The 21285-nt window shown below is 47.0% G+C and overlaps 2 protein-coding genes across 3 annotated transcripts in view; one reads left to right on the top strand and one right to left on the bottom strand.

Moving 5' to 3' along the window:
• SLC35E4 (solute carrier family 35 member E4) overlaps positions 1 to 8141 on the top strand; it is a 31980-nt gene extending 23839 nt beyond the window's left edge. Inside the window, exon 2 of the mRNA XM_017499577.2 lies at positions 8056 to 8141. Within this exon, the coding sequence (XP_017355066.1) occupies positions 8056 to 8126 (71 nt within the window). The 3' untranslated portion in view covers positions 8127 to 8141. The remainder of the gene's footprint in view (positions 1 to 8055) is intronic.
• On the bottom strand, positions 3947 to 10458 carry DUSP18 (dual specificity phosphatase 18). 2 transcript variants are annotated; one of them, XM_017499582.2, is made up of 3 exons: positions 10323 to 10458; positions 5867 to 6536; positions 3947 to 4845 (listed from the first exon to the last, which is right to left on the bottom strand). In XM_017499582.2, exon 2 carries the CDS (start codon positions 6464 to 6466, stop codon positions 5900 to 5902), a length of 567 nt encoding a protein of 188 aa, XP_017355071.1. In that variant the 5' UTR covers positions 6467 to 6536; positions 10323 to 10458; the 3' UTR covers positions 3947 to 4845; positions 5867 to 5899. The 2 variants fall into 2 exon arrangements, with proteins under 2 accessions (XP_017355071.1, XP_017355072.1); XM_017499583.1 differs by lacking the exons at positions 3947 to 4845; positions 10323 to 10458 and having other exon boundaries at positions 6003 to 6191; positions 6302 to 6535.
• Positions 10459 to 21285: the final 10827 nt, after the last annotated feature.

The raw sequence follows: 21285 nt of genomic DNA, 5'->3' as shown, positions 1-21285 counted from the left end.
AGACCCTGTCTCTACAAAAATTTTTAAAAGATTAAAAAAGTAATAATTAGTGGAGCATGGTGGTGAGTGCCTCTAAGCTCTATCTACTCAAGAAGCTGTGGTGGGAGGATCACTAGAGCCTGGGAGGTTGAGGCTGCAGTAAGTGGTGATCACACCACAGTATCTAGCCTGGGCAACAGAGTGAGACCATCTCAAAAAAACTTTTTTTTAATTAAAAAAAATCTCTTGGGGTTCCAGTTCTAAGTAAGATAGGTAAGCATAGTGTGTCTCTCCCACTGGCTGCAACTAAAAGCCCTGGACAGAATGCATCCGAGGACTCTAAAAAGAGAAATATTAACAAGGCTGGGTGCGGTTGCTCATGCCTGTAATCCCAGGATTTGGGAGGCTGAGGCAGGAGGATCACTTGAGGCTAGAGATTTGAGACCAGCCTCAGCAACACAGTGAGACTCTGTCTTTAGAAAAATTATTATTTTTTTTCAGTAGCAGTAGCAGTGGCGGCCAGAAAAGCACCTAAAACTCTACAGTAGAGTGGAATTCTTTTATCTGGCCAAAGCATCTGCAATCTGAAAAGTATAAGAGGGGAATCTCTGTTGCCTTTTTTTCTCTCTTCATCCTGTCACTTGGCCCAAGAGTACACCCCACCATGGAAGCTACGTTAACAGAGCAGGGAGTCCCAATTTCTAGCTAAAGGACCAGGAAAATGAGGGGTCTTGAAAGCTGGAGAGTGTGGGGCAGAATTTGGACAGGAGAGAGCTTGTGAAATAGATCCCATAAAGTTGCACATGAATTTGTAGGCGTAGGCTCACATGCATGGATCTGACCCTAAACAGTATTCCAATGACTTTGAGAACCGAACTATTAGGCAGAACACTCAGGTTTCAGACTGGTCACTGGGTGGCGTAAGCTTAGGAGTGTTCTGATTTACATGGCAAAGGCTTGAAACTGAACCGATATTCGAACTACAATAGCCCACAGATCAGAACTGAACCTAAGAGGGTCAACTGCCTCCTAAAACAAAAACCCAACACTTTCTGTGGGATTTAAACAAGACCTATTCAAAATGCCTGGGATACAATCAAAATTATACACAAAGAACCAGGAAAGTCTGTATCCTGAGATGTCCCAGATGTTGGAATTATCAGACAATACCTTTATTTTTGAGACGGAATTTCACTTTTGTTGCTCAGGCTGGAGTGCAATAGCACGATCTTCACTCACTGCAACCTCCACCTCCCAGGTTCAAGCGATTCTCCAGCCTCAGCCTCCCGGGTAGCTGTGATTACAGGTGCCCACCACCATGTCCAGCTAATTTTTTGTATTATAAGTAGAGACACAGTTTCACCATGTTGGCCAGGCTGGTCTGAAACACCTGATCTCAGGTGATCTGCCTGCCTCAGCCTCCCAAAGTACTGGGATTACAGGTGTGAGTCACCATGTCCGGCTCAGAAAAAGACTTTAAAAATGGAAGACGGAAAGTCTTAACAGAGAAATAGAGGACAAAGAAAACAATCAAACAGAAATTTTATTTATTATTATTTTTTAAATAAGAATTTTTTTTAATGTTTGAGATGGAGTTTTGCTCTTGTCACCCAGGCTGGAGTACAGTGGCACAACCTTTACCTCCTGGGTTCAAGCAATTCTTCTGCCTCAGCCTCTGGAGTAGCTGGGACTAATAAGCACATGCCACCACGCCCAGCTAACTTCTGTATGTTAGTAGAATAGAGACAGGGTTTCTCCATGTTGGCCAGGCTGGTCTTGAACTCCTGACCTCAGGTGATCCACCCACCTCAGCCTCTCAAAGTGCTGTGATTACAGGCTAAATAATAATTTTAGAACTAAGAAAATATAAGAATCAAGATTTGGAAATGATGTTTCTGATCTATTCCCTGGAAAATGTGAATGTTACTTTATATGACAAAGGAGACTGCAGATGTAACTGATTTTAAAATTGGGATTATTCTGGACTATTAGGTGGGCTTATTCTAATCACATGAGTCTTTTTAAAGCAGAGTGATTCTCTCTGGCTGAACTTAGATGTAGCAGAAGGAAAAGTTAAGAGATATTTAAAGTGTAAGAAGAATTCAACCTGCTATTTCTGGAGGGGGACACATAGAAAGCACCAGAATGTGGGCAGCTTCTATGAAGCAAAGGCCGGCCCCCAGCTGACAGCTAAGAAAACAGGGTCCTCTACCCTGCAACTGCAATGAACTAAATTCAGCCAAGAACCAAAATGAACATGAAGCAGATTCTTCCTCAGAGCCTCCAGGGAAAAACACATTTGGTTTTGGCCTTATGAAATGTGATTTTGACCTTGTGAGACTCTAAGCAAAGGACCTAGTCAAGTCCAATCAGACTCCTGACCTACAGAAATTGTGAAAAAATATATGGATGTAGTTTTGAGCCACTAAGTTTGTGGTAATTTTTTTTTTTTCCCAGATCTTCTGCAATTTTAAGCACAGAATTTGTGGTAATTTGTTACAGCACCAAGTCTAAACTAATACATTACCCAACATGAGCAGCAGAGAGAAAAAGAAAATTTTTGTGGGTTTTTTGAGACAGGGTCTCACTTTGTCACCCAGGCTGAAGTGCAGTGGTGTGATCTCGGCTCACTGCAGTCTTGACCTCCTGGGCTCAAGTGATACTCTCACCTCAGCCCCAACAAATAGCTGGGACTATAGGTATGTGCCACCACATCCAGCTAGAGATTTTTTTTTTTTTAAATGAAGACTCAGAAATTCACAGATAATATCAAAAGGTCTAATGTTCATGTTATCGAAGACACAGAAATACAGGACAGTATGGTGCAGAAAACAATATTTGAAGAAATCATAGCTGAGAACTTCCCAGATTTTCGAGACAATCAAGAGGCTCTGTGAACTCTGATAAGGATAACCCAAAGAAATCCATGCACATATACATCATAATCAAACTGATGGGAACCAAAGACAAGGAGAAAATCTTTAAAAGCAGCTGGGGAAAAAAATGAGGCATTACCTATTGGGAAACAACAGTTAATGCCTGTGGATTTCTGAGTAGAAACCATGGGGGACAGAAGGCGTAGAACCCTTTTTTTTTTTTTTTGAGATGGAGTTTCGCTCTTGTTACCCAGGCTGGAGTGCAATGGCGCGATCTCGGCTCACCGCAACCTCCGTCTCCTGGGTTCAGGCAATTCTCCTGCCTCAGCCTCCTGAGTAGCTGGGATTACAGGCACACGCCACCATGCCCAGCTAATTTTTTGTAGTTTTAGTAGAGACGGGGTTTCACCATGTTGACCAGGATGGTCTCGATCTCTTGACCTTGTGATCCACCCGCCTCGGCCTCCCAAAGTGCTGGGATTACAGGCTTGAGCCACCGCGCCCGGCCTTTTTTTTTTTTTTTTTTTTTTTTTTTTTGAGATGGAGTCTTGCTTTGTTGCCCAGGCTGGAGCGCAGTGTTGTGATCTTGGCTCTCCTGGGTTCAAGCAATTCTGTCTCAGCCTCTAATCTCAGTAGCTTGGATATCAGGTGTCCACCACCATGCATTGCTAACTTTTGTGTTTTTAGCAGAGATGAGGCTTTTTCCTTGTTGGCCAGGCTGGGCTCAAATACCTGAAGTCAAGTGATCTGGCCACCTCGGCCTCCCAAAGTGCTGGGATTACAGGCATGAGCCACCACGCCCGGCCTCAATTGTATTTCTATACACTAACAATGAGCAATTGGAAAAAAAAAATCTACAACAGCCCCCTCAAGTGAAATATATGAGATCCACCCATGGATCTCAAATCCAAAAATCTGAAATGCTCAAAATCCAAAATTTTTTGAGAGCTGAAATGACTCTAAAAGGAAATACTCATTTAAGCATTTTGGATTTCGGAGTTGGGACGCTCAAATAATATTTGCTTCAGGTAAAACAAATATTAATCTGAAAAAAATCCAAAATATTTCTGGTCCCAAGCATTTCTTCTTTACTTTTTGAGATGGAGTCTCACTCTTGTCGCCCGGGCTGGAGCACAATGGCACAATCTTGGCTTACTATATCCTCCGCCTCCCAGGTTCAAGCGATTCTCCTGCCTGAGTAGCTGGGATTACAGGCGCCCAGCTGTAAAAGAAAAAGCACTTGGCTTCCACTGGAATCTGGAGCCACAGTTTGGTGGCAAACAGAGCAGCCATGCTTTTGTTTGTTTCAAATGCTGTTTGCCGAAAACCTCTGGATCAGAAGAGCTGGTCTTGAGCTCGGTCCTCAGCACTGAGGGGGTGTGAGCGATCCTGAATTCCAGTGCCTGCTGATGGAGTCCACTTGTTAGTCCCTTTGACACTGCCCCCTTATGGATCCCAGCAGTCAGCTGGGGTGCAGGTTTTCATAGTGATTCTAAACAAGGCTGGAATCACTGTTTAGAAGTGATTGGGGGAAGCTGGGATCGTGCTTCTTGCTTCAGGACCCTTTGGTTGCACGTGGATTAAACAAGATGGACGCTCCCAAAAGGCTCTAAGTCTAGGCCTTCTCTGAGGTAGGGTCTGAAAGGACTTAAACCTTTTTTTTAACACACAGGGTAACTTTTTGGAAGAGTACTTTATAAACAATAAAGGGCTGTGCGCGGATAGAAGAAATGGCATTTGAGGATGAGAGTGCCAACCAGGGGCCAGCAGGGTGAAACAGTCTCATTCATGATGAGAGCGGCCGTTTGAGCTAAGCACATACCACGTGCCAGGCACTATGCCAAGAAATTGTTGAATCTTCACAACTCTGTGAGAAAAGGGCTGTCATTGGACAGATGAGGACAGTGTTGCTCCCAGGGCTCCAGGTCACATGAAGAGGAGGTTTCAGGGCTGCGCCTTGGTCTGAAGCTCCAGCCTTCCAAGCCAAGGCCTGTGAGAGAAACCCCGAGGCCTGATGTCAGGCCTGTTTTTCTAATGTGATGTGGAGAAGGGGACTAACACCACCTTTCATCAAAGGTTGGTGAGGGATGGCCAAGGGCTCTTTGAAACCTAGCCATGTACAATAGCACTCACAAAAAACTTTAAAAAAAAAATTTTTATAAAGTGGTACTCGGGTGCAGGGGCTCACGCCTATAATCCCAACACTTTTGGGAGGCTGAGGTGGGAGGATTGAGGCCAGGAGTTTGACACCAGGCTGGGCAATATAGTAAAACCTCATCTCTTAAAAAAAAAATATTGAGGTGGGCATGGTGCACATCTGTAGTCCCAGCCGCTCAGAAGGCTAAGGTGAGAGAATCGCTTGAGCCTGAGAGGTTGTGGCTGCAACGAGCCATGATCATGCTTCTGCACTCTAGCAAGACCGTCTCAAAAAAAGAAAAAAAAATTTGTACGGTGGAATGCTTTCTTTGAAAACTACTTTAGTATAAGTCCAATCTAGAAAACCGCAATTGGGCCACTTGTAGTGAAGGTGGAAGCAGAAGTGGCCTGGGACCCCCCAGGATGCCTGGATTACTGCTTGAAGGCAATTTATCGAGTAGATTGGCCCTTACTGTGAGAAGCGCAAGAGGACCCATGATGCTTAAGGCTCTGGCTCTGGGTGTGAAAGAATGAGGTGGAATTGTAGCAGAATTCATTCCTGGGTCACTCAGTTTTGGGGAGGGCTGCAGGATTCCAGGCCTGCCATGTGCACTGGGTGCTGGCCTCTGTTCTAGGCACCATCTGCCTCAATCTATGTACTGGCCAGTGGAGGCCTGACACTCACAGGGCAGAAAATTTATTTTCACCATCTCAAAATTGGTGAGTTTAATCTTTTAAAAAATGGATTATAAAGTTAAAAGCTACTGCAACTATTTTCTTGTGCTCATAAAAGGCATCATCTGTTTTTTTCTATATCAACAAAAGTAGAACGTTCAAGTTTGGATCTTGGTATAGGATCAGCAGCAGATCTGTACCTCTGACCCCAATGCTGCGGCTGGCGGGATGGCTCACAGTGGGATCATCAAACGGACTTCCTTCTCATAGATGTCAGGAATCATTCCCATTGGGGAACTGATCATGTGCACAGTGTTCTTGCCAAACAACTGAAACTCATAGTGGATGAGCTGCTCCCAAAAGCCACTGTTGGGTCGGATGATGGGCCGGCATGACTTGGTCCATGTGTGGGCGTCCAGCAGGGACATGGCATGGTACTTCATGAGGTAGGCGAGGCACAGGGTGGCTGAGCGGCTCACACCGGCCGCACAGTGCAGCAGAGTACGGCCCTGCTTCATCTCCACACTGTGGATGTGGTCAGCAATAGGGTCAAAGAAGTCGCAGAGAGGTGAGTTAGGGGCGTCAGCCACAGGTACCTGCATGTACTGGATATCCTCGTATAAGGTGTTCACTACCTCCACTGAGACATTGATGACCATGGTGATCTGATTGCTAGACAGCATGAGCTTGTTATTGGCGGCTGCGCCATTGCTGATATACAGGCTTTTGGTTATCTGTGAGAGGCCGCTGACTGAGGGCTTTGGGAACTGAACCGGGAAGGCACACAAGGGTGCTGTCATCAAGGCGGTAGGTCAGCAATCGGCAAGGCATAAAGGCTGCGTCTTTCTGCTAGGCTGTGTCCACGGAAAACTGCAGGGAGGGAGAGGATGTTTAGAGGGCAGGTGCCCAGAGGGCCAACTCCAAGGAATCCCTGGGAAGTGGACAGGCCTACAGCATTCCCCAAGGTAGTCCTCTGACCATGACAGCAGAATTACCCTGCAAACTCATTAAAAGTACAGATACCCAGGTCCCTCTCAAACCCATGGAGTCAGACTCTTGGGGTGAAGAGCATGAATCTGCATTGTCAGCCTGCTTCTCAGGTGGTCTAATGTGCACTGCCCTGTAGGACAAAGGGCAAGACCCAAAGTCTGGCACGTGAGGCCTCCCTTGAGGGGCCCCACAGTTCCAGTTGGGCAGATGATTTGTGTCCCTCAGCTGTGCCCTGGGCTGCCTCTCCATTTAAGCTCACAAAGCCCTCTTCTTGGCCCTCTGAGTGGGAACCACTTACACAACCTTCCTCCTCAGTCTTCTGACTTTATGCCCAAATCATAAGGCCCTGGGCCAGTGGCATGGAACCAGAGCCCATTGTGCTGGCAGTCACTGAGGGGGTGGTATAAGAGTAGGGAGGGCCCCATTTTCCCCCTCTGAGAACCATCTCTTTGAAGAGACAGAATATGCCTATGTGAAGCTGATGTCAAATACAAAGTCCTAAATTAATTATTAGACATGCTCCTGCATCTTGTCTCTGAAGAGGGCCTGGGAAAGGGAGTGGCTGAAAGCTTCCTGGAGGCCAGCATAATGCACACCACAACCCCAGGGGCAAGCACAGAGAGGCAGCAGGGCCTCCAGAAGACCTGCCACACCTGCACCATGCTGCCTGCAGCAGAGCGGTGGAATGCACCCCAGTGAGAGGCAGACTTTTGTTGTTGTTGTTGTTGAGAGGGAGTCTTGCTCTGTCACCCAGGCTGGAGAGCAGAGGTGCAATCTCAGCTTACTGCAATGTCCACCTCCTGGGTTCAAGTGGTTCTCCTGCTTCAGTCTCCCGAGTAGCTGGGATTACAGGCGTCCATCACCACGCCTGGCTAATTTTTGTATTTTAGTAGAGACTAGGTTTCACTATGTAGGTCAAGCTGGTCTCAAACTCCTGACCTCAAATGATGACCCACCCACCTCTGTCTCCCAAAGTGCTGGGATTATAGGCGAGAGCCACTGTGCCCGGCCCCTAGTCTTAAACAAAGCTGCAAAAACCAGGACATCTTTATACGTCCTACTGAAATAGGGGCATTTGGATTTAGATCACACCTTTCAGGGCCAAATGGCAGTCTTCACCAGGCAGGAGAAATGAGGAGCCGAAGTTCTGTTTCCCTGCTTAATATATTTCAGTGGCTATCCATCGTCAGGATAAGATGGAGCCACTTAGTTTGGCTGTCAAGGCCATTTTTGACCTGGCTCCTGCCTGTCTCTCCAGCCCCTTATTAGGCTTCTGCATGCTCTGAAGGGCCTCAGGTGGACTGAGCCACAAACAGTTCTTTAGGGACGGCCTGTCCTCTCCAGTCAGTGGCCTTTGCCTCTGCTGATGTCTCAGCCCCTTTCCTTATGAACCTATCTGATCCTGATCTGGCCCATTCAGCAGAGGACTGCAGAGGTCTGAGGAGCCTTAAGATATCAACTCAAAGGTAACTGTTTTTTTTTTTTTTGAGACGGAGTTTCGCTCTTGTTACCCAGGCTGGAGTGCCATGGCGCGATCTCGGCTCACCGCAACCTCCGCCTCCTGGGTTCAGGCAATTCTCCTGCCTCAGCCTCCTGAGTAGCTGGGATTACAGGCACGTGCCACCATGCCCAGCTAATTTTTTGTATTTTTAGTAAAGACGGGGTTTCACCGTGTTGACCAGGGTGGTCTCGATCTCTTGACCTCGTGATCCACCCACCTTGGCCTCCCAAAGTGCTGGGATTACAGGCTTGAGCCACTGCGCCCGGCAAAGGTAACTGTTTTAAGGGAAATCTTAGATCACACCCTCCCTCATGTTTGATCAACTCTCTGCCCCAGGCTTTCTTAGCCCTATGTTCTCTCCTTCCTAACACTTACTCAAGCTGTGGTTTTGCCCTGATCTGATTATTTAATTAATGTCTGTCTCCCGAAGAGACTGTGAGCCCTTTAGGGATATGACAGTGTCTATCTTCACTCCCCCTCTGTCACTGACTAGTGCCAAGCTCTGTGTCCCCACAAGTAGGTACCTGATAAATATTTGCTGAATGAAAAAATGACTCCAACAGCTATGACTCTGCCTTTGAGAGGTTTTCTGGAAAGAATGAGTTCTTGGCCATGTTTCTCTAGAATTCCAGCAAGACGCTGGGTGGGAGTGGGGGTGGTTCTGAGGCTACTAAAGAGAAAGACTGAAGGTTGTATAGGCAAATCCTACCTGCCAGTGCCCTAGACTCAAATGCATCAGGCTCACCCCAGGAAGGGCAGATCGGGTGGCTTGTTATAGAGGTGATATGAAGGGCAAGGAAAAAGCCTCCTGAACCCAGATAGAAGCCTAAATGCTAAGGAATGTTCTGGATCCTCAGCATCAAAAACTCCAGAGAGAAGTGAACTGAGTTCCCCCCAAACCAATGCCTAGTGGGTAACAGAAATAGAGGAATGTGCTGTTCATCAGAGCAACTAAAAGTTTGCAGAAGTAACAATGCTCTTGCTGGTAAGGGTAGTGATGGGAGGAGAATCTGTCATTTTCATGCTAGTTAAGACACATCTACAGGCCTGGTGGTTCACACGTGTAATCTCAGCACTTTGGGAGGCTGAGGGGGGGCAGATCACCTGAGGTCAGGAGTTCAAGACCAGTCTGACCAATATGGTGAAACTGCATCTCTACTAAAAATACAAAAATTAGCCAGGTGTGGTGGCATGGGCCTGTAGTCCCAGCTACTCAGGAGGCTGAGACAGAATTGCTTGAAGCTGGGAGGTGGAGGTTGTAGTGAACCCAGATTGAGCCACTGTAGTACCGCAGCCTGGGTGACAGAGACTCCATCTTAAAAAGAAAGAAAGAAAGAAAGATATATCAGGCACTGTATTAGGTGTTGGACATACTGAAATGTAACTGAACTATACAAGACAGGCATGGCTACTTTTCTCATAGAGCTCAAAGTCTAGTGGGGGAAACGGTAAACAGGCAATTACAGGCAGACAGAGCTTGAAAACAGGGTAACAGTGCCTACCTTAAAAAAGGATGTTGTGAAATTAAATGAGATAATCCAGGTAAAGAGTGTTATCAGGGCTTGGCAAAGTGTAAGCCCTCTAAAAACGGTAACTATTTTTTCTTGCTTCTGATAGGGAAGTTAAAATGCAGGGCTCTGTGGAAGTTAAGTGTAAAGAGATTTCTGATTTCTTCCAGGTCGGAGGCTAGGGAATCGCAAAGACCGCCTGAAGAAAATACAAGAGATCTAAAGAACATTTAGCTTGAGGGAGAGGGAGGCGGAGAAAAAAAAATAGCAACTCAGTTTCACCGCTTTACAGCCTAGGAAGTCTTTGGCTTCCCTCATCTGGTTCGATCTTCAAAGCAACCTAATCAGACCAGCGTCTAGAGTTAATATTTCCGTTTTACATAAGAGGAAGTGAGATACAGCGGGGGAAAGGACTTGTTCAGAGTCAGACGCCAAGGAAGCCAGTCTTTATGGTCCATTATGTGTGGGGAAAAGTGGACAAACACCGCGGGATGTTGGTGAAATACTAGGTTATAAACGTGGAACAAAGTCCAAGAGTTAACGAGTTAACGAGAGCGAGGCACCACTTCTAGGGGAGGGCCAGGTAAGCTTCCTGGGGGAGCTGGCGTTGGAATAGGCTTCTTCGGCTGCTCGGTGTTAAGACTCCAGCGGTCTTACCTTTTTCCCTCGGGAGGATGCGCGGGTTCGTTCAGGAAGTAGCCGCTCCGGGAAGCCTTGGGCAAGGGTCTTCGGGAGGGTGACCAGTCAGGATCCCGAAGCCTCAATCCCGGCTGGCCTAGCGCTTTAGTTTCCATAGCAATGGTGTCTTGTCGCAGAAAGGAAACACCTGTGCCAGGTCTTCAGCGAAATCCTGGCCTCGGCTCCACGCTCCTGAGCAGCCCCACCCTGGCTCAACTGGTTACCCGCCTTGCCAGCAAGCCAGGTCCACTGCAGTCCCCGTGGCGCAGCAGGGTCAGTTCATCTCAACGCACCCCACTCCATCCAGCCATGCCCGTCTCCACGGCAACGCACCGGGTTGCACCAGGGCGGCGGCCGAGGGACTATTTTATCTCTTCCGTAGCCGCCCGGACTCTGTGCGCATGTCCAGCACACCCGCCTCCTTCCCGACCCCGCCCCCTGATGCGTCTTCCCCGCAGCGCGCCGAGCTCGGCTCCAGGCTCCGCCCAGGGACTCACTGGGGTCCGCGGGCGCCAAACGAGCACGGCTGTCAACCGGCCTGCAATTTCCAACTGTTTCTCGAAGAGGGAAGCCGCTATGACACAGCCTACTAGGCCCTCTGTCACAGGGGACCTGGGATCCTCCACGATATACGAGACCGGCGCCACTTTGGGCTCGAAACACCAGCGCCATAGGCTCCGCAGCAGCCAAGTATCGGGCCGCTGCTGAGTAATCGGCGTAGGGGTTCAGCCGCAGATCTGCTTCCCGCGTCGCGGATCGCGCAGTCGCCTGTGCTCTTCAGGTGTGGCCCGGGTGCCCAGACGTTCGTTAGACTTCGGTCCCGCGAGGGAGCCCGAACTCTTTCAAACTCGCGCTTCCTCAGCCTGACTCCGGCCCTTTTTCACGGGAGTCTGGATTTCTCGTAGCCCCGGGCACAGCTCCTTCCCAGTCTAGCTCCTCACCCCGGACTCTCTGAAGAATCTTGACTCCCCATCTCCAGTCCACATTTTTTCAGAATCGGTCCCAGCCCTTCAGTTTCCCAGGCATGACTTCGTGTGATCCCAGCCCTGACTCTCCTTAGAGGCTGGTGAGGCCCAGGTCCTCCCAAGCTCGAACCTGTCCCACACGCCCCGTCTCAGCCTCTATGTTCCTCAACGGTCCTGGAAAAGCCCCCAGTTCCTCTGCCTGGCCCCGATCCTCGCAAACCCCAATTACCCATGCTCCTTTCCATTCCACAACCGCTCTCACGGCATCCTCCAGGTTCCCATCCATGGAGGACTTGAGGTGGAAAGCAACTTGGTTCAAAATGACCATTATTTATTACTTGAAAGGGGATATTTTCAGTCGTTGCCAACCTCCTCCCCTTCTAGTATTGGTAAATTTGGTGCATCACTTAGTGGGTGAAGAGTTTTATGTGTCTTTAAATGTTTTAGGGATTTTTTTTTTTTTTAAACAACACCCAGGATTTTGGGGACTTTTGTGTTTGAGCATCTTGATCTCTAAACTAGCGTTTTCCATCACCCAGGCTATGCATACAGGTCAGAAATATGTAAATGAGAGATTGGGAAGTTGGATTGTTCATACTAGTTTGTAAATATGAAAGTGTTCACAACATTCCAGTTCCAAATTGGCTGAAAATGAATTAGAAAAACTAGTCCTTCAACATGTTTTATCCTTCTACAGTTGTCTTTTTTGTCCTAATTATAAAAGTAGTGTACGCTTGTAGAAAAATAAGACCCGGCATGGTGGCTCATGCCTATAATCACACCACTTCACTTTGGGAGGCTGAGGGGGTTGGATTACCTGAGCTAAGGGATTCGAGACTAGCCTGGGCAACTGGGTGAAATCTCATCTCTACCATCATACCAAAATATATTCAGTTGCTTCCATATTGTACATTTTGTTCCTGTATTTTAGAAAGAAAATATGAGCAATTTTTTTTTTTCTTTGGAGACAGAATCTAGCTCTGTCGCCCAGGGTGGAGTGCAGTGGCACAATCTTGGCGCACTGCAACCTCTGCCTCTTGGGTTCCAGCGATTCTCCTGCCTCAGCCTCCTGAGTAGCTGGGACTACAGGTGCTCGGTACTACCACCCAGCTAATTTTTGTATTTTTAGTAGAGACAGGGTTCACAGGGATTACAGGCGTGAGCCCTGCAACTGATCCTGAACAATTATTTTTTTAATTTTATTTATTTATTTTTTGAGACAGAGTTGCACTCTTGTTGCTCAGGATGTTACGAGTAAAGTGGCGAGATCTCGGCTCACTGCAACCTCCACCTCCTGGATTCAAGTGATTGTCCTGGCGCAGCCTCCCGAGTAGCTGAGATTACAGGTATGCACCAATATGCCCGGCTAATTTTGTATTTTTAGTAGAGATGGTGTTTCTCCATGTTGGTCAGGCTAGTCTTGAACTCCCGACCTCAGGTGATCCGCCTGCCTCGGCCTCCCAAAGCGCTGGGATTACAGGTGTGAGCCACCATGCCTGGCCTTAACAATTATTTTTAAATGAGTAAAACCATTTAAAGGTATATGTTTATAAGACTACTTCATGATGTAACCAAATTATCAAAAAGTGAAAACTCAGTTCCTAGAAGTATATCTACTTTTCCTCATTTTGACCAAAGTGTTGTATTTTCACCTGGAGTACCTGGCATCATTCTACCCCACCCCACCCCATCTTTCCCCTCTCACCTTTCAGAGTCTCCTAAACCCCTGTCCACCCTACACCTCCCCCACTTTTCTAAACTTTCCCCAGACCGTCTTCCAGAATTCCCCTATTAGCCAGCCTAACGTCTTTCCAAACTATTTTCATTTCTCCCTGCTGTGATCTATACTCCAATTCCTCACCTCCCAGATCCCCTTTAGGCATAGGCTCTAGATCAAGTGTCCCCCAAGCTAGACACCTCTCAGATTTACCCTCCGAACCCTACCCTACAACTTTTATGCCTCTCCTTAAGACCCCTCTCTCCCATTTCATCCTTAAGGATCATCAAAATGACTGCTTTTGGCTGGGTGGGCACAGTGGCTCTCACACATGTAATCCCAGCACTTTGGGAGGCTGAGGTGGGCCTATCTCTTAAGGTCAGGAGTTCATAACTAGCCTGGCCAACATGGTGAAACCCTGTCTCTACTAAAAATAAAAAAAAATTAGCTGGTGTGGTGGTGCACACCTGTAATCCCAGCTACTTGGGAGGCTGAGGCAGGAGAATCGCTTGAACCCGGAAGGCGGAGGTTGCATTGAATCAAAGATTGTGCTACTGCACTGCAGCCTGGGAGACAGAGTGAAACTCCATCCCAAAAAAAACAAGATGACTGCTTCTGAGGATAGTTCTGGGTTCCTGATAACCCTTCTCTTGTGGACTGCACTGGGACTTTTACATCCACAGAATGGCTTTTCTTCTGGGTGTCCATGAAACACCCCTTTAGCATACCTTTTCACAAGAAGAAACTGTGGTTACTTCCTTGCTCCTCTGAAAATTGTGACAGCTGCAGTTGTCCGAAGAGACCTGGGAAGCCTCAGCTACTACCCCAGGACCCCATCAAATCTGTTCTGGCCCTGGCCTCAGCCATCTGTACCATCTTTCCCTCCCTGCACCAGCTTAATGAATCCCAGTGAAGCAGCAGTGAAAAAATTTTTACCCAAGAGCCATTTGTCTCAGGTGGTTTTTTGTGACAACCTCATTGCACAACAAATCTGAATCTATGAGATGGAGGTAAAGTAGCCACAAGCTTTTGCATTAGAGGGTGTTAGTGGCTTGACCCATGTTCATTTCATTCTCCCTATATCCTGGGGGATCATAGAGGTGATAGGAAGTCTTCAAGGTGCTCTAAGGCAGGCCCCATTTTACAGAGAAGGCAATTGATACTCGGGGTTACTGACTTACCCAAGGTGTCACACCTGTTCCTGGGGTAAGGAAGCCAGAGAGAAAGACTCCATGTCTCTTGGGTCTTTTTTTCTGAAAGCACATTATCTAAGGAATCCATGAATGGATTCTTATTTTCTTTCATACAAAGTCTTGAGTTCTAGGCTGGGCAAGGTGGCTCATGCCTATAATCTCAGCATTTTGGGAGGCTGAGGCAGGAGGATCGCTTGAGGTCAGGAGGTCAAGACCAGCCTGGCCAATGTGGTGAAACCTAATCTCTACCATAAATGCAAAAATTAGCTGGGTATGGTGGTGCATGCCGGTAATCCCAGCTACCAGGGAGGCTGAGTCAGGAGAATCACTTAAACATGGAAGGCAGGGGTTGCAGTGAGCCGAGACTGCACCACTTTACAGGCATACGCCACCATGCCCAGCTAAGTTTGTATTTTTAGTAGAGATGGGGTTTCTCCATGTTGGTCAGGTTGATCTCGAACTCTTGACCTCAGGCAATCTACCCACCTCAGCCTCCCAAAGTGCTGGGATTATAGGTGTGAGCCACTGTGCCCGGCAACCTAATTATTTTATTTTATTTTATTTTGTTTGTTTTTGAGATGGAGTCTTGCTCTGTCAGCAGGCTGGAGTGCAGTGGAGCGATCTTGGCTCACTGCAACCTCCGCCTCCCGGGTTCAAGCGATTCTCCTGCCTCAGCCTCCTGAACAGGTGTGATTGCAGGCACCCACCACCATGCCCAGCTAATTTTTGTATTTTAAGTAGAGACAGGGTTTCACCATATTGGCCAGGCCACTCTCAAACTCCTGATGTCAAGTGATGTGCCCACCTCAGCCTCCTCCCGCAGCGTATATGCAAAACTTTAGTATGTATGCCTATTTATATATTCTGTAGGTTTCATAATATTCTTAAATGGTCCATAATCTTCCCACATATTTCAGACCACTGACTTTGAGACTTTGAGCTCAGGATATTTGACCAGCAAGTGATCCACCTATTTTCCTCCCATTATTCCTGAGACCCTGATGAAACAAAAGTATAGAAATTTAAAAAGCAGTAACCACTCAACTGCAAGGAGAACTAGAACAAAGACTTTATTCAACAAATACTGATTGAGTTCCTGTCACATGTCAAGTCTTCTAGGCCCTGATGATATAGCAGTGAAAGAAATCTGACAAAAATTCCTGCTGTCCTGAAACTTACATTTTAATAACAGAAGACAAATAAACCAAAGAAATCATTTAGAAGGTGAAAATGCTTTAGGGCGGGGTGCAGTGGCTCACGCTTATAATACCGGCACTTTGGGAGGCCAAGGCGGGTGGATCACCTGAGGTCAGGAGTTGGAGACCAGCCAGTTCAACATGGTGAAACCCCATTGCTACTTAAAATACAAAAATGAGCCAGGTGTAGTGGTGTGAACCTATAGTCCTAGCTACTCTGGAGGCTGAGGCAGGAGAATCACTTGAACCTGGGAGGTGGAGGTTGCAGTGAGCCGAGATTGCACCACTGCATTCTAGCCTGGGAAACAGAGCAAGATTCCATTTCAAAAAAAAAAAAGTGACAAATGCTTTGGAGAAAAAGAAAACAGTATCGAAAGCCTGGAGTTCTGTGTTGGGATGTTTCCATTCTAGATGAGGATGAATCACTGATGGATGAGAGGTTTCAACAAGAGCTTGGGCCAGATGCAGTGGCTCACACCTGTAATCCCAGCATTTTGGGAGGCTGAGGCAGGTGGATCACTTGAGGTCAGGAGTTCAAGACCAGCCTGGACAATGTGGGTAGAACCCTGTCTTTACCAAAAATACAAAAACTAGCTAGGAATGGGGGCTTGCACCTGCATTCCCAGCTACTCTGGAGGCTGAGGCAGGAGAATTGCTTGAACCTGGGAGACACATGTTGCAGTGAGCCGAGATCATGCCACCGCACTCCAGTCTGGGTGACAGAGTGAGACTCCATCTCAAAACAAAAAACAAAATAGGTGCTTGGAATATGGAGAGGGGGTGAGAGCTGGTGTGATGGATGGAGGGGGTGAGAGCTGGTGTGATGGATGAAGTGGGTGGAGGCAGCAGCTGAGAACATCTAATAGTGGACTTTAGAGAAGTTGGGAGCCAGTGGCTTGAAAGAAGATAGGGAATCTTTGGGTTCAAAGTCAACAGGTTATAGTGGAGGGTGGGAGAGGGGGAAGTGGTAACTAAAATGGAGGATTTTAATTAGCTGGGTGTGATGGCACATGCCTGTAGTCTCAGGTGCTCAGGAGGCTGAGGCACAAGAATTGCTTGAATGTGGGAGATGGAGCCTGCAGTGAACCAAGATTGAGCCATTGCACTCCAGCCTGGACAACAGAGCAAGACTCCATCTCAAAATAAAATAAATAGGTCAGGCGCAGTGGCTCAGGCCTGTTATCTCAGCACTTTGGGAGGCCAAGGTGGGCGGATCACAAGGTCAGGAGATTGAGACCATCTGGCCAATACAGTGAAACCCTGTCTCTACTAAAAATACAAAATAATAATAATAATAATAATTACCAGGGCATGGTGGCAGGTGCCTGTAGTCTCAGCTACTCAGGAGAGCGAGGCAGGAGAATTGCTTGAACCCAGGAGGCGGAGGTTGCAGTGAGCCCAGATCACGCCACTACGCTCCAGCCTGGGCGACAGAGCATGACTGTGTCTCAAAAAATAATTTAATTAAATTAAAGGATTTTTTATTTTTTGAGACAGAGTTTTGCTCTTGTTGCCCAGGCTGGAGTGTGATGACATGATCTTGGCTCAGTGCAACCTCTGCCCCCAGGTTCAAGTGATTCTCCTGCTTCAGCCTCCCGAGTAGCTGGGATTACAGGTGCCTGCCCTCACACATGGCTAATTTTTGTATTTTTAGTAGAGACGGGGGTTTCACCATGTTGGCCAGGCTGGTCTGGAACTCCTGACCTCAGGTGATCCTCCTGCCTCGGCCTCCTAAAGTGCTAGGATTACAGGCATGAACCACTGAGAATGGGGCATTTATTCCTTCAACTGGTTAGTGAGCCCATGGCTGTCTTGTATTGTTATTCTTGCACCTTACACATGTTTTACCATATTCTATTGTATATACTCAGTGTATAATAAACACAGACTCACATAGAACCTGGGATGGTGGGGATAGCAGCTCCAGCCCACTGCCGTTTCTCTCTCCCACTGGTTTGCAAAGTACAGGTGCCATTTCTTCTCCCCAGGCAAAAAAAAACATAGCTCTTCTCTAAGGAGAAAATTGATATGTTTATCTGAGATCAGCTGGGGCCTGCAGTGTGGCTGCTGGCCCCATAGAATCGAGCCCTCCTGGCTCTGTTATTGATGATGGTGTCTGGTCCCCTACAGATGGCTTCCAGCCATATATTCTCATTTGGTGAAGGGACCAAATTAAGATGGATCGAATTGGATAATAGCCAAGGAAACCTACGCCAGCTTATTTTACAAGGCACTTGGTAATAGGCCTACAGCCAGAAAGTGGCAGACCTGGAATTTGAGCCTTCCAAACGTGTGCCTTTAGCTACATGCTGCCCTGCCTCCCACTTAGTGCCAGTTCTGAAGGGGGGTGTGGCCCAAGCCACTCCAGACCTTTCCTGAATAAAATGAGATGCACACCAGTATCTATTTTTGGATCTGTGGCTACAGGCTCATAGGAGAACCTGTCTGGATTTTGGAATGAAGACCAGATGGCTGCTGGGAGACCTGGGGTTGTTTTTTTTTTTTTGAGACGGAGTTTCACCCTAGTTGCCCAGGCTGGAGTGCAATGGCACAATCTCAGCTCACTGCAACCTCTACCTCCTGGGTTCAAGTGATTCTCCTGCTTCAGCCTCCTGAGTAGCTGGGATTATAGCATGCACCACCACGTCCAGCTCATTTTGTATTTTTAGTAGAGATGGGGTTTCTCCATGATGGTCAGGGTGGTCTCGAATTCCTGATCTCAGGTGATCCGCCTGCCTTGGCCTTTCAAAGCTCTGGGACTACAGGCATGAGGCACCATGCCTGGCCGAGACCTGGGTTTTTATCCAGTCGATGTGACTTGGACTCGGGCAGAGGGGGACAGTGGTACCTGCCATCTCACAAGGCTAACCTCAGGTGGAAGTGATGGCTGTGGGCAGTTCTACAAAACAACGATGATCAGCTACTCCAGAGCCTTCCAGCCCAAGGGGACTTTGCTCCTTGCCATCTTTTAGGTTTTCTTTCTCCTGAGGCTCTCAGGGACAGTCTGGCAGGGTTTGTTTTGGGTGGGCAGGCATCTTGGGGCTGGAGACCCAGGTCTGTATTCTTATACTGCACAGGCAAACAGGTTTTGGGACTAGAGAAACTTCTGTTTGAATCTTGGCTCCCCATTTGCCAGCGGTGTGACTCTGGGCAGGCCTCTTCAGCTCTGTGAGCCTTGATTTCCTCTTGCATAAACATAGGGGCCTGAAACCAGTCATACAGGGTTGTTGTAAGGGTGGGAGATGATGTATGTAAAAGGCCTTACATTGGTAAAAACAAAAGCATTTTATAGTAATTTTTTTTCTTTTTTTTAATAGAGACAGGGTTTTACCATGTTGGTCAGGCTGGTCTTGAACTCCTGACTTCAGGTGATCCACCCGCCTCGGCCTCCCAAAGTGCTGGGATTATAGGTATGAGCCACCACGCCCAGCCTGTTTGTTTTTGAGACCAAGTCTTGCTCTGTCACCTAGGCTGGAGTGCGGTGATGTGACCTTGGCTCACTGCAACCTCCACCTTCCAGGTTCAAGTGATCCTCTCACCTCAGCTTCCTGAGTAGCTGGGACTACACGTGTGAGCCACCATGCCTGGCTAAGTATTGTATTTTTAGTAGAGACAGGGTTTCACCATGTTGGCCAGGCTGTTTACCATGTTGGCCTGGCCTGGAAACTTCAACTTTAAACAAAACGATATATAATAAAACCAATTTTAGCTGGGCGCGGTGACTCACACCTGTAATCCCAGCACTTTGGGAGGCTGAGGTGGGCGGATCACCTGAGGTCAGGAGTTTGAGACCAGCCTGACCAATATGGTGAAACCCCATCTTTAAAAACAAAAAAAAAAACAATTTTTCCATAGGCTAATTGATATAAACAAGGACTAAGTTCTTATTGCATATTTCTTGCCACAAAAACATCACCAAAATTCTAAATAAAGATCTAAAACGCTTCTAATATTAAATATTGAAATAAATGTTATATATACACTTAAGAAACATGAGGCAGGGCACCGTTGCTCACACCTGTAATCTCAGCACTTTGGGAGACTAAGGCTGGCGGATCACCTGAGGTCAGGAGTTCCAGACCAGCCTGGCCAACATAGTGAAACCCTGTGTCTTCTAAAAAAAAAAATACAAAAATTAGCTGGGCATGGTGGCGTTCCTCTCCCAGCTAATTGGGAGGCTGAGGCAGGAGAATCACTTGAACTTGGGAGGCGGAGGTTTCAGTGAGCCTAGATTGTGCTATTGCACTCCAGCCTGGGTGACAGAGTGAGACTTTTTTTAAAAAAAAAAAAAAAAAAAAAAAAAAAAAAAAAAAAAAAAAAAAAAAAAAAAAAAAAAAAAAAAAAAGAAACATGAATAAAAAACAAGGTAATTATTTGCCTGCTTATTCCAGTTGAGGTTCGTGAGTGGCCAGAGCCTATCCCATCAGCCCAGGGCACAAGGTAGGAGCCAACCCTGGACAAGATGCCATTCCGTGGCAGGGCACACACATTCACACTCATTCAGACTGGGACCATTTAGACATGGCCAGTAAACCTAACATGCATGTCCTTGGGATGTGGGAAGAAATCAGATTACCTGGAGAAAACCCATATAGACCTGGGGAGAACATGCAAACCCCACACAGACAGTGGCTCCCTGTTGGGAATTGATTTTTTCATCAACATCATTATTAATATTACTATTAGTTTTTGAGACACAGGCTCCCTCAGTCACCCAGGCTGGAGTATAGTGGCACGATCTCAGCTCACTGCAACCTCCGCCTCCCAGGTTCAAGCGATTCTCCTGTCTCAGCCTCCTGAGTAGCTGGGACGACAGGCGTGTGCCACTATGCCCGGCTAATTTTTGTATTTTTCATAGTAACAAGGTTTTGCCATGTTGATCAGGCTGGTCTCGAACTCCTGACCTCAGGTGATCCACCCACCTCGAACTCCCAAAGTGATTGGATTACAGGCATAAGCCACCATGCCCGACTATATTTTTGTAATATAGTCTGATTTGTTTGACTCAGGATTAAAATAAAGTTCACACACTGTATCTGGTTGATATGTCTTTTTAAACTTGATAACATTTTCCGATTTACAACCTTTTTTAGGCCATTTATTGAATAAAACTGGTCATTAGGAGGCAGATTTTTCTAATTTTGGATCTGACTGACTGACTCCTTGGGTCATTTAGCATGTTCCTCTGTCCCCTGCATTTTAAAAGTACTGTTCAAACTAAAAACTAAACAGGTTTAGTTTTTTGAATGGAGGGAGGTGGTATAAAAATAATCATAGGTAGTGCTGTTTTTCCTACTTGGTCACATGGGGAGGCACATAATATCCTGTTGTATTTTGGTGGTGCTAAGATCAGCAGGTAGAATCAGCTGGTGTCAGCCTGATCCTTGATGAAGTTCCCCATCAACCCCATCACTTAGTAATTATTAGTGATTGTTAACTTGATCCATTACAGTATTTCATTAGGAGTTGGCAGCTGGGCACGGTGGCTCATGCCTGTAATCTCAGCACTTTGGAAGACTGAGGCGAGTGGATCACCTGAGGTCGGGAGTTTGAGACTAGCCTGACCAACATGGAGAAACTCCCATCTCTTTTTTTTTATTTGGTATTTATTTGTTTGTACATTTTATTTTTATTATTTTTTAATAGAGATGGGGTTTCACCATGTTGGCCAGGATGGTTTAGATCTCTTGACCTTGTGATCCACCTGCCTCAGCCTCCCAAAGTGCTGGAATTACTCATGCTCCTAGGCATGAGCCACTGCGCCTGGCGAGAAACCCCATCTTTACTAAACAAATACAAAATTAGCCGGACGTGGTGGTGCATGCCTGTAATCCCAGCTACTTGGGAGGCTAAGGCAGGAGAATTGCTTGA

The sequence above is a fragment of the Cebus imitator genome, unplaced genomic scaffold (genome assembly GCF_001604975.1).
Source record: "Cebus imitator isolate Cc_AM_T3 unplaced genomic scaffold, Cebus_imitator-1.0 Scaffold258, whole genome shotgun sequence".
Taxonomy (NCBI): Eukaryota; Metazoa; Chordata; class Mammalia; order Primates; family Cebidae; genus Cebus; species Cebus imitator.
The sequence above is the reverse complement of the archived record's forward strand: the minus strand, read 5'-3'. Positions and strand labels throughout refer to the sequence as shown.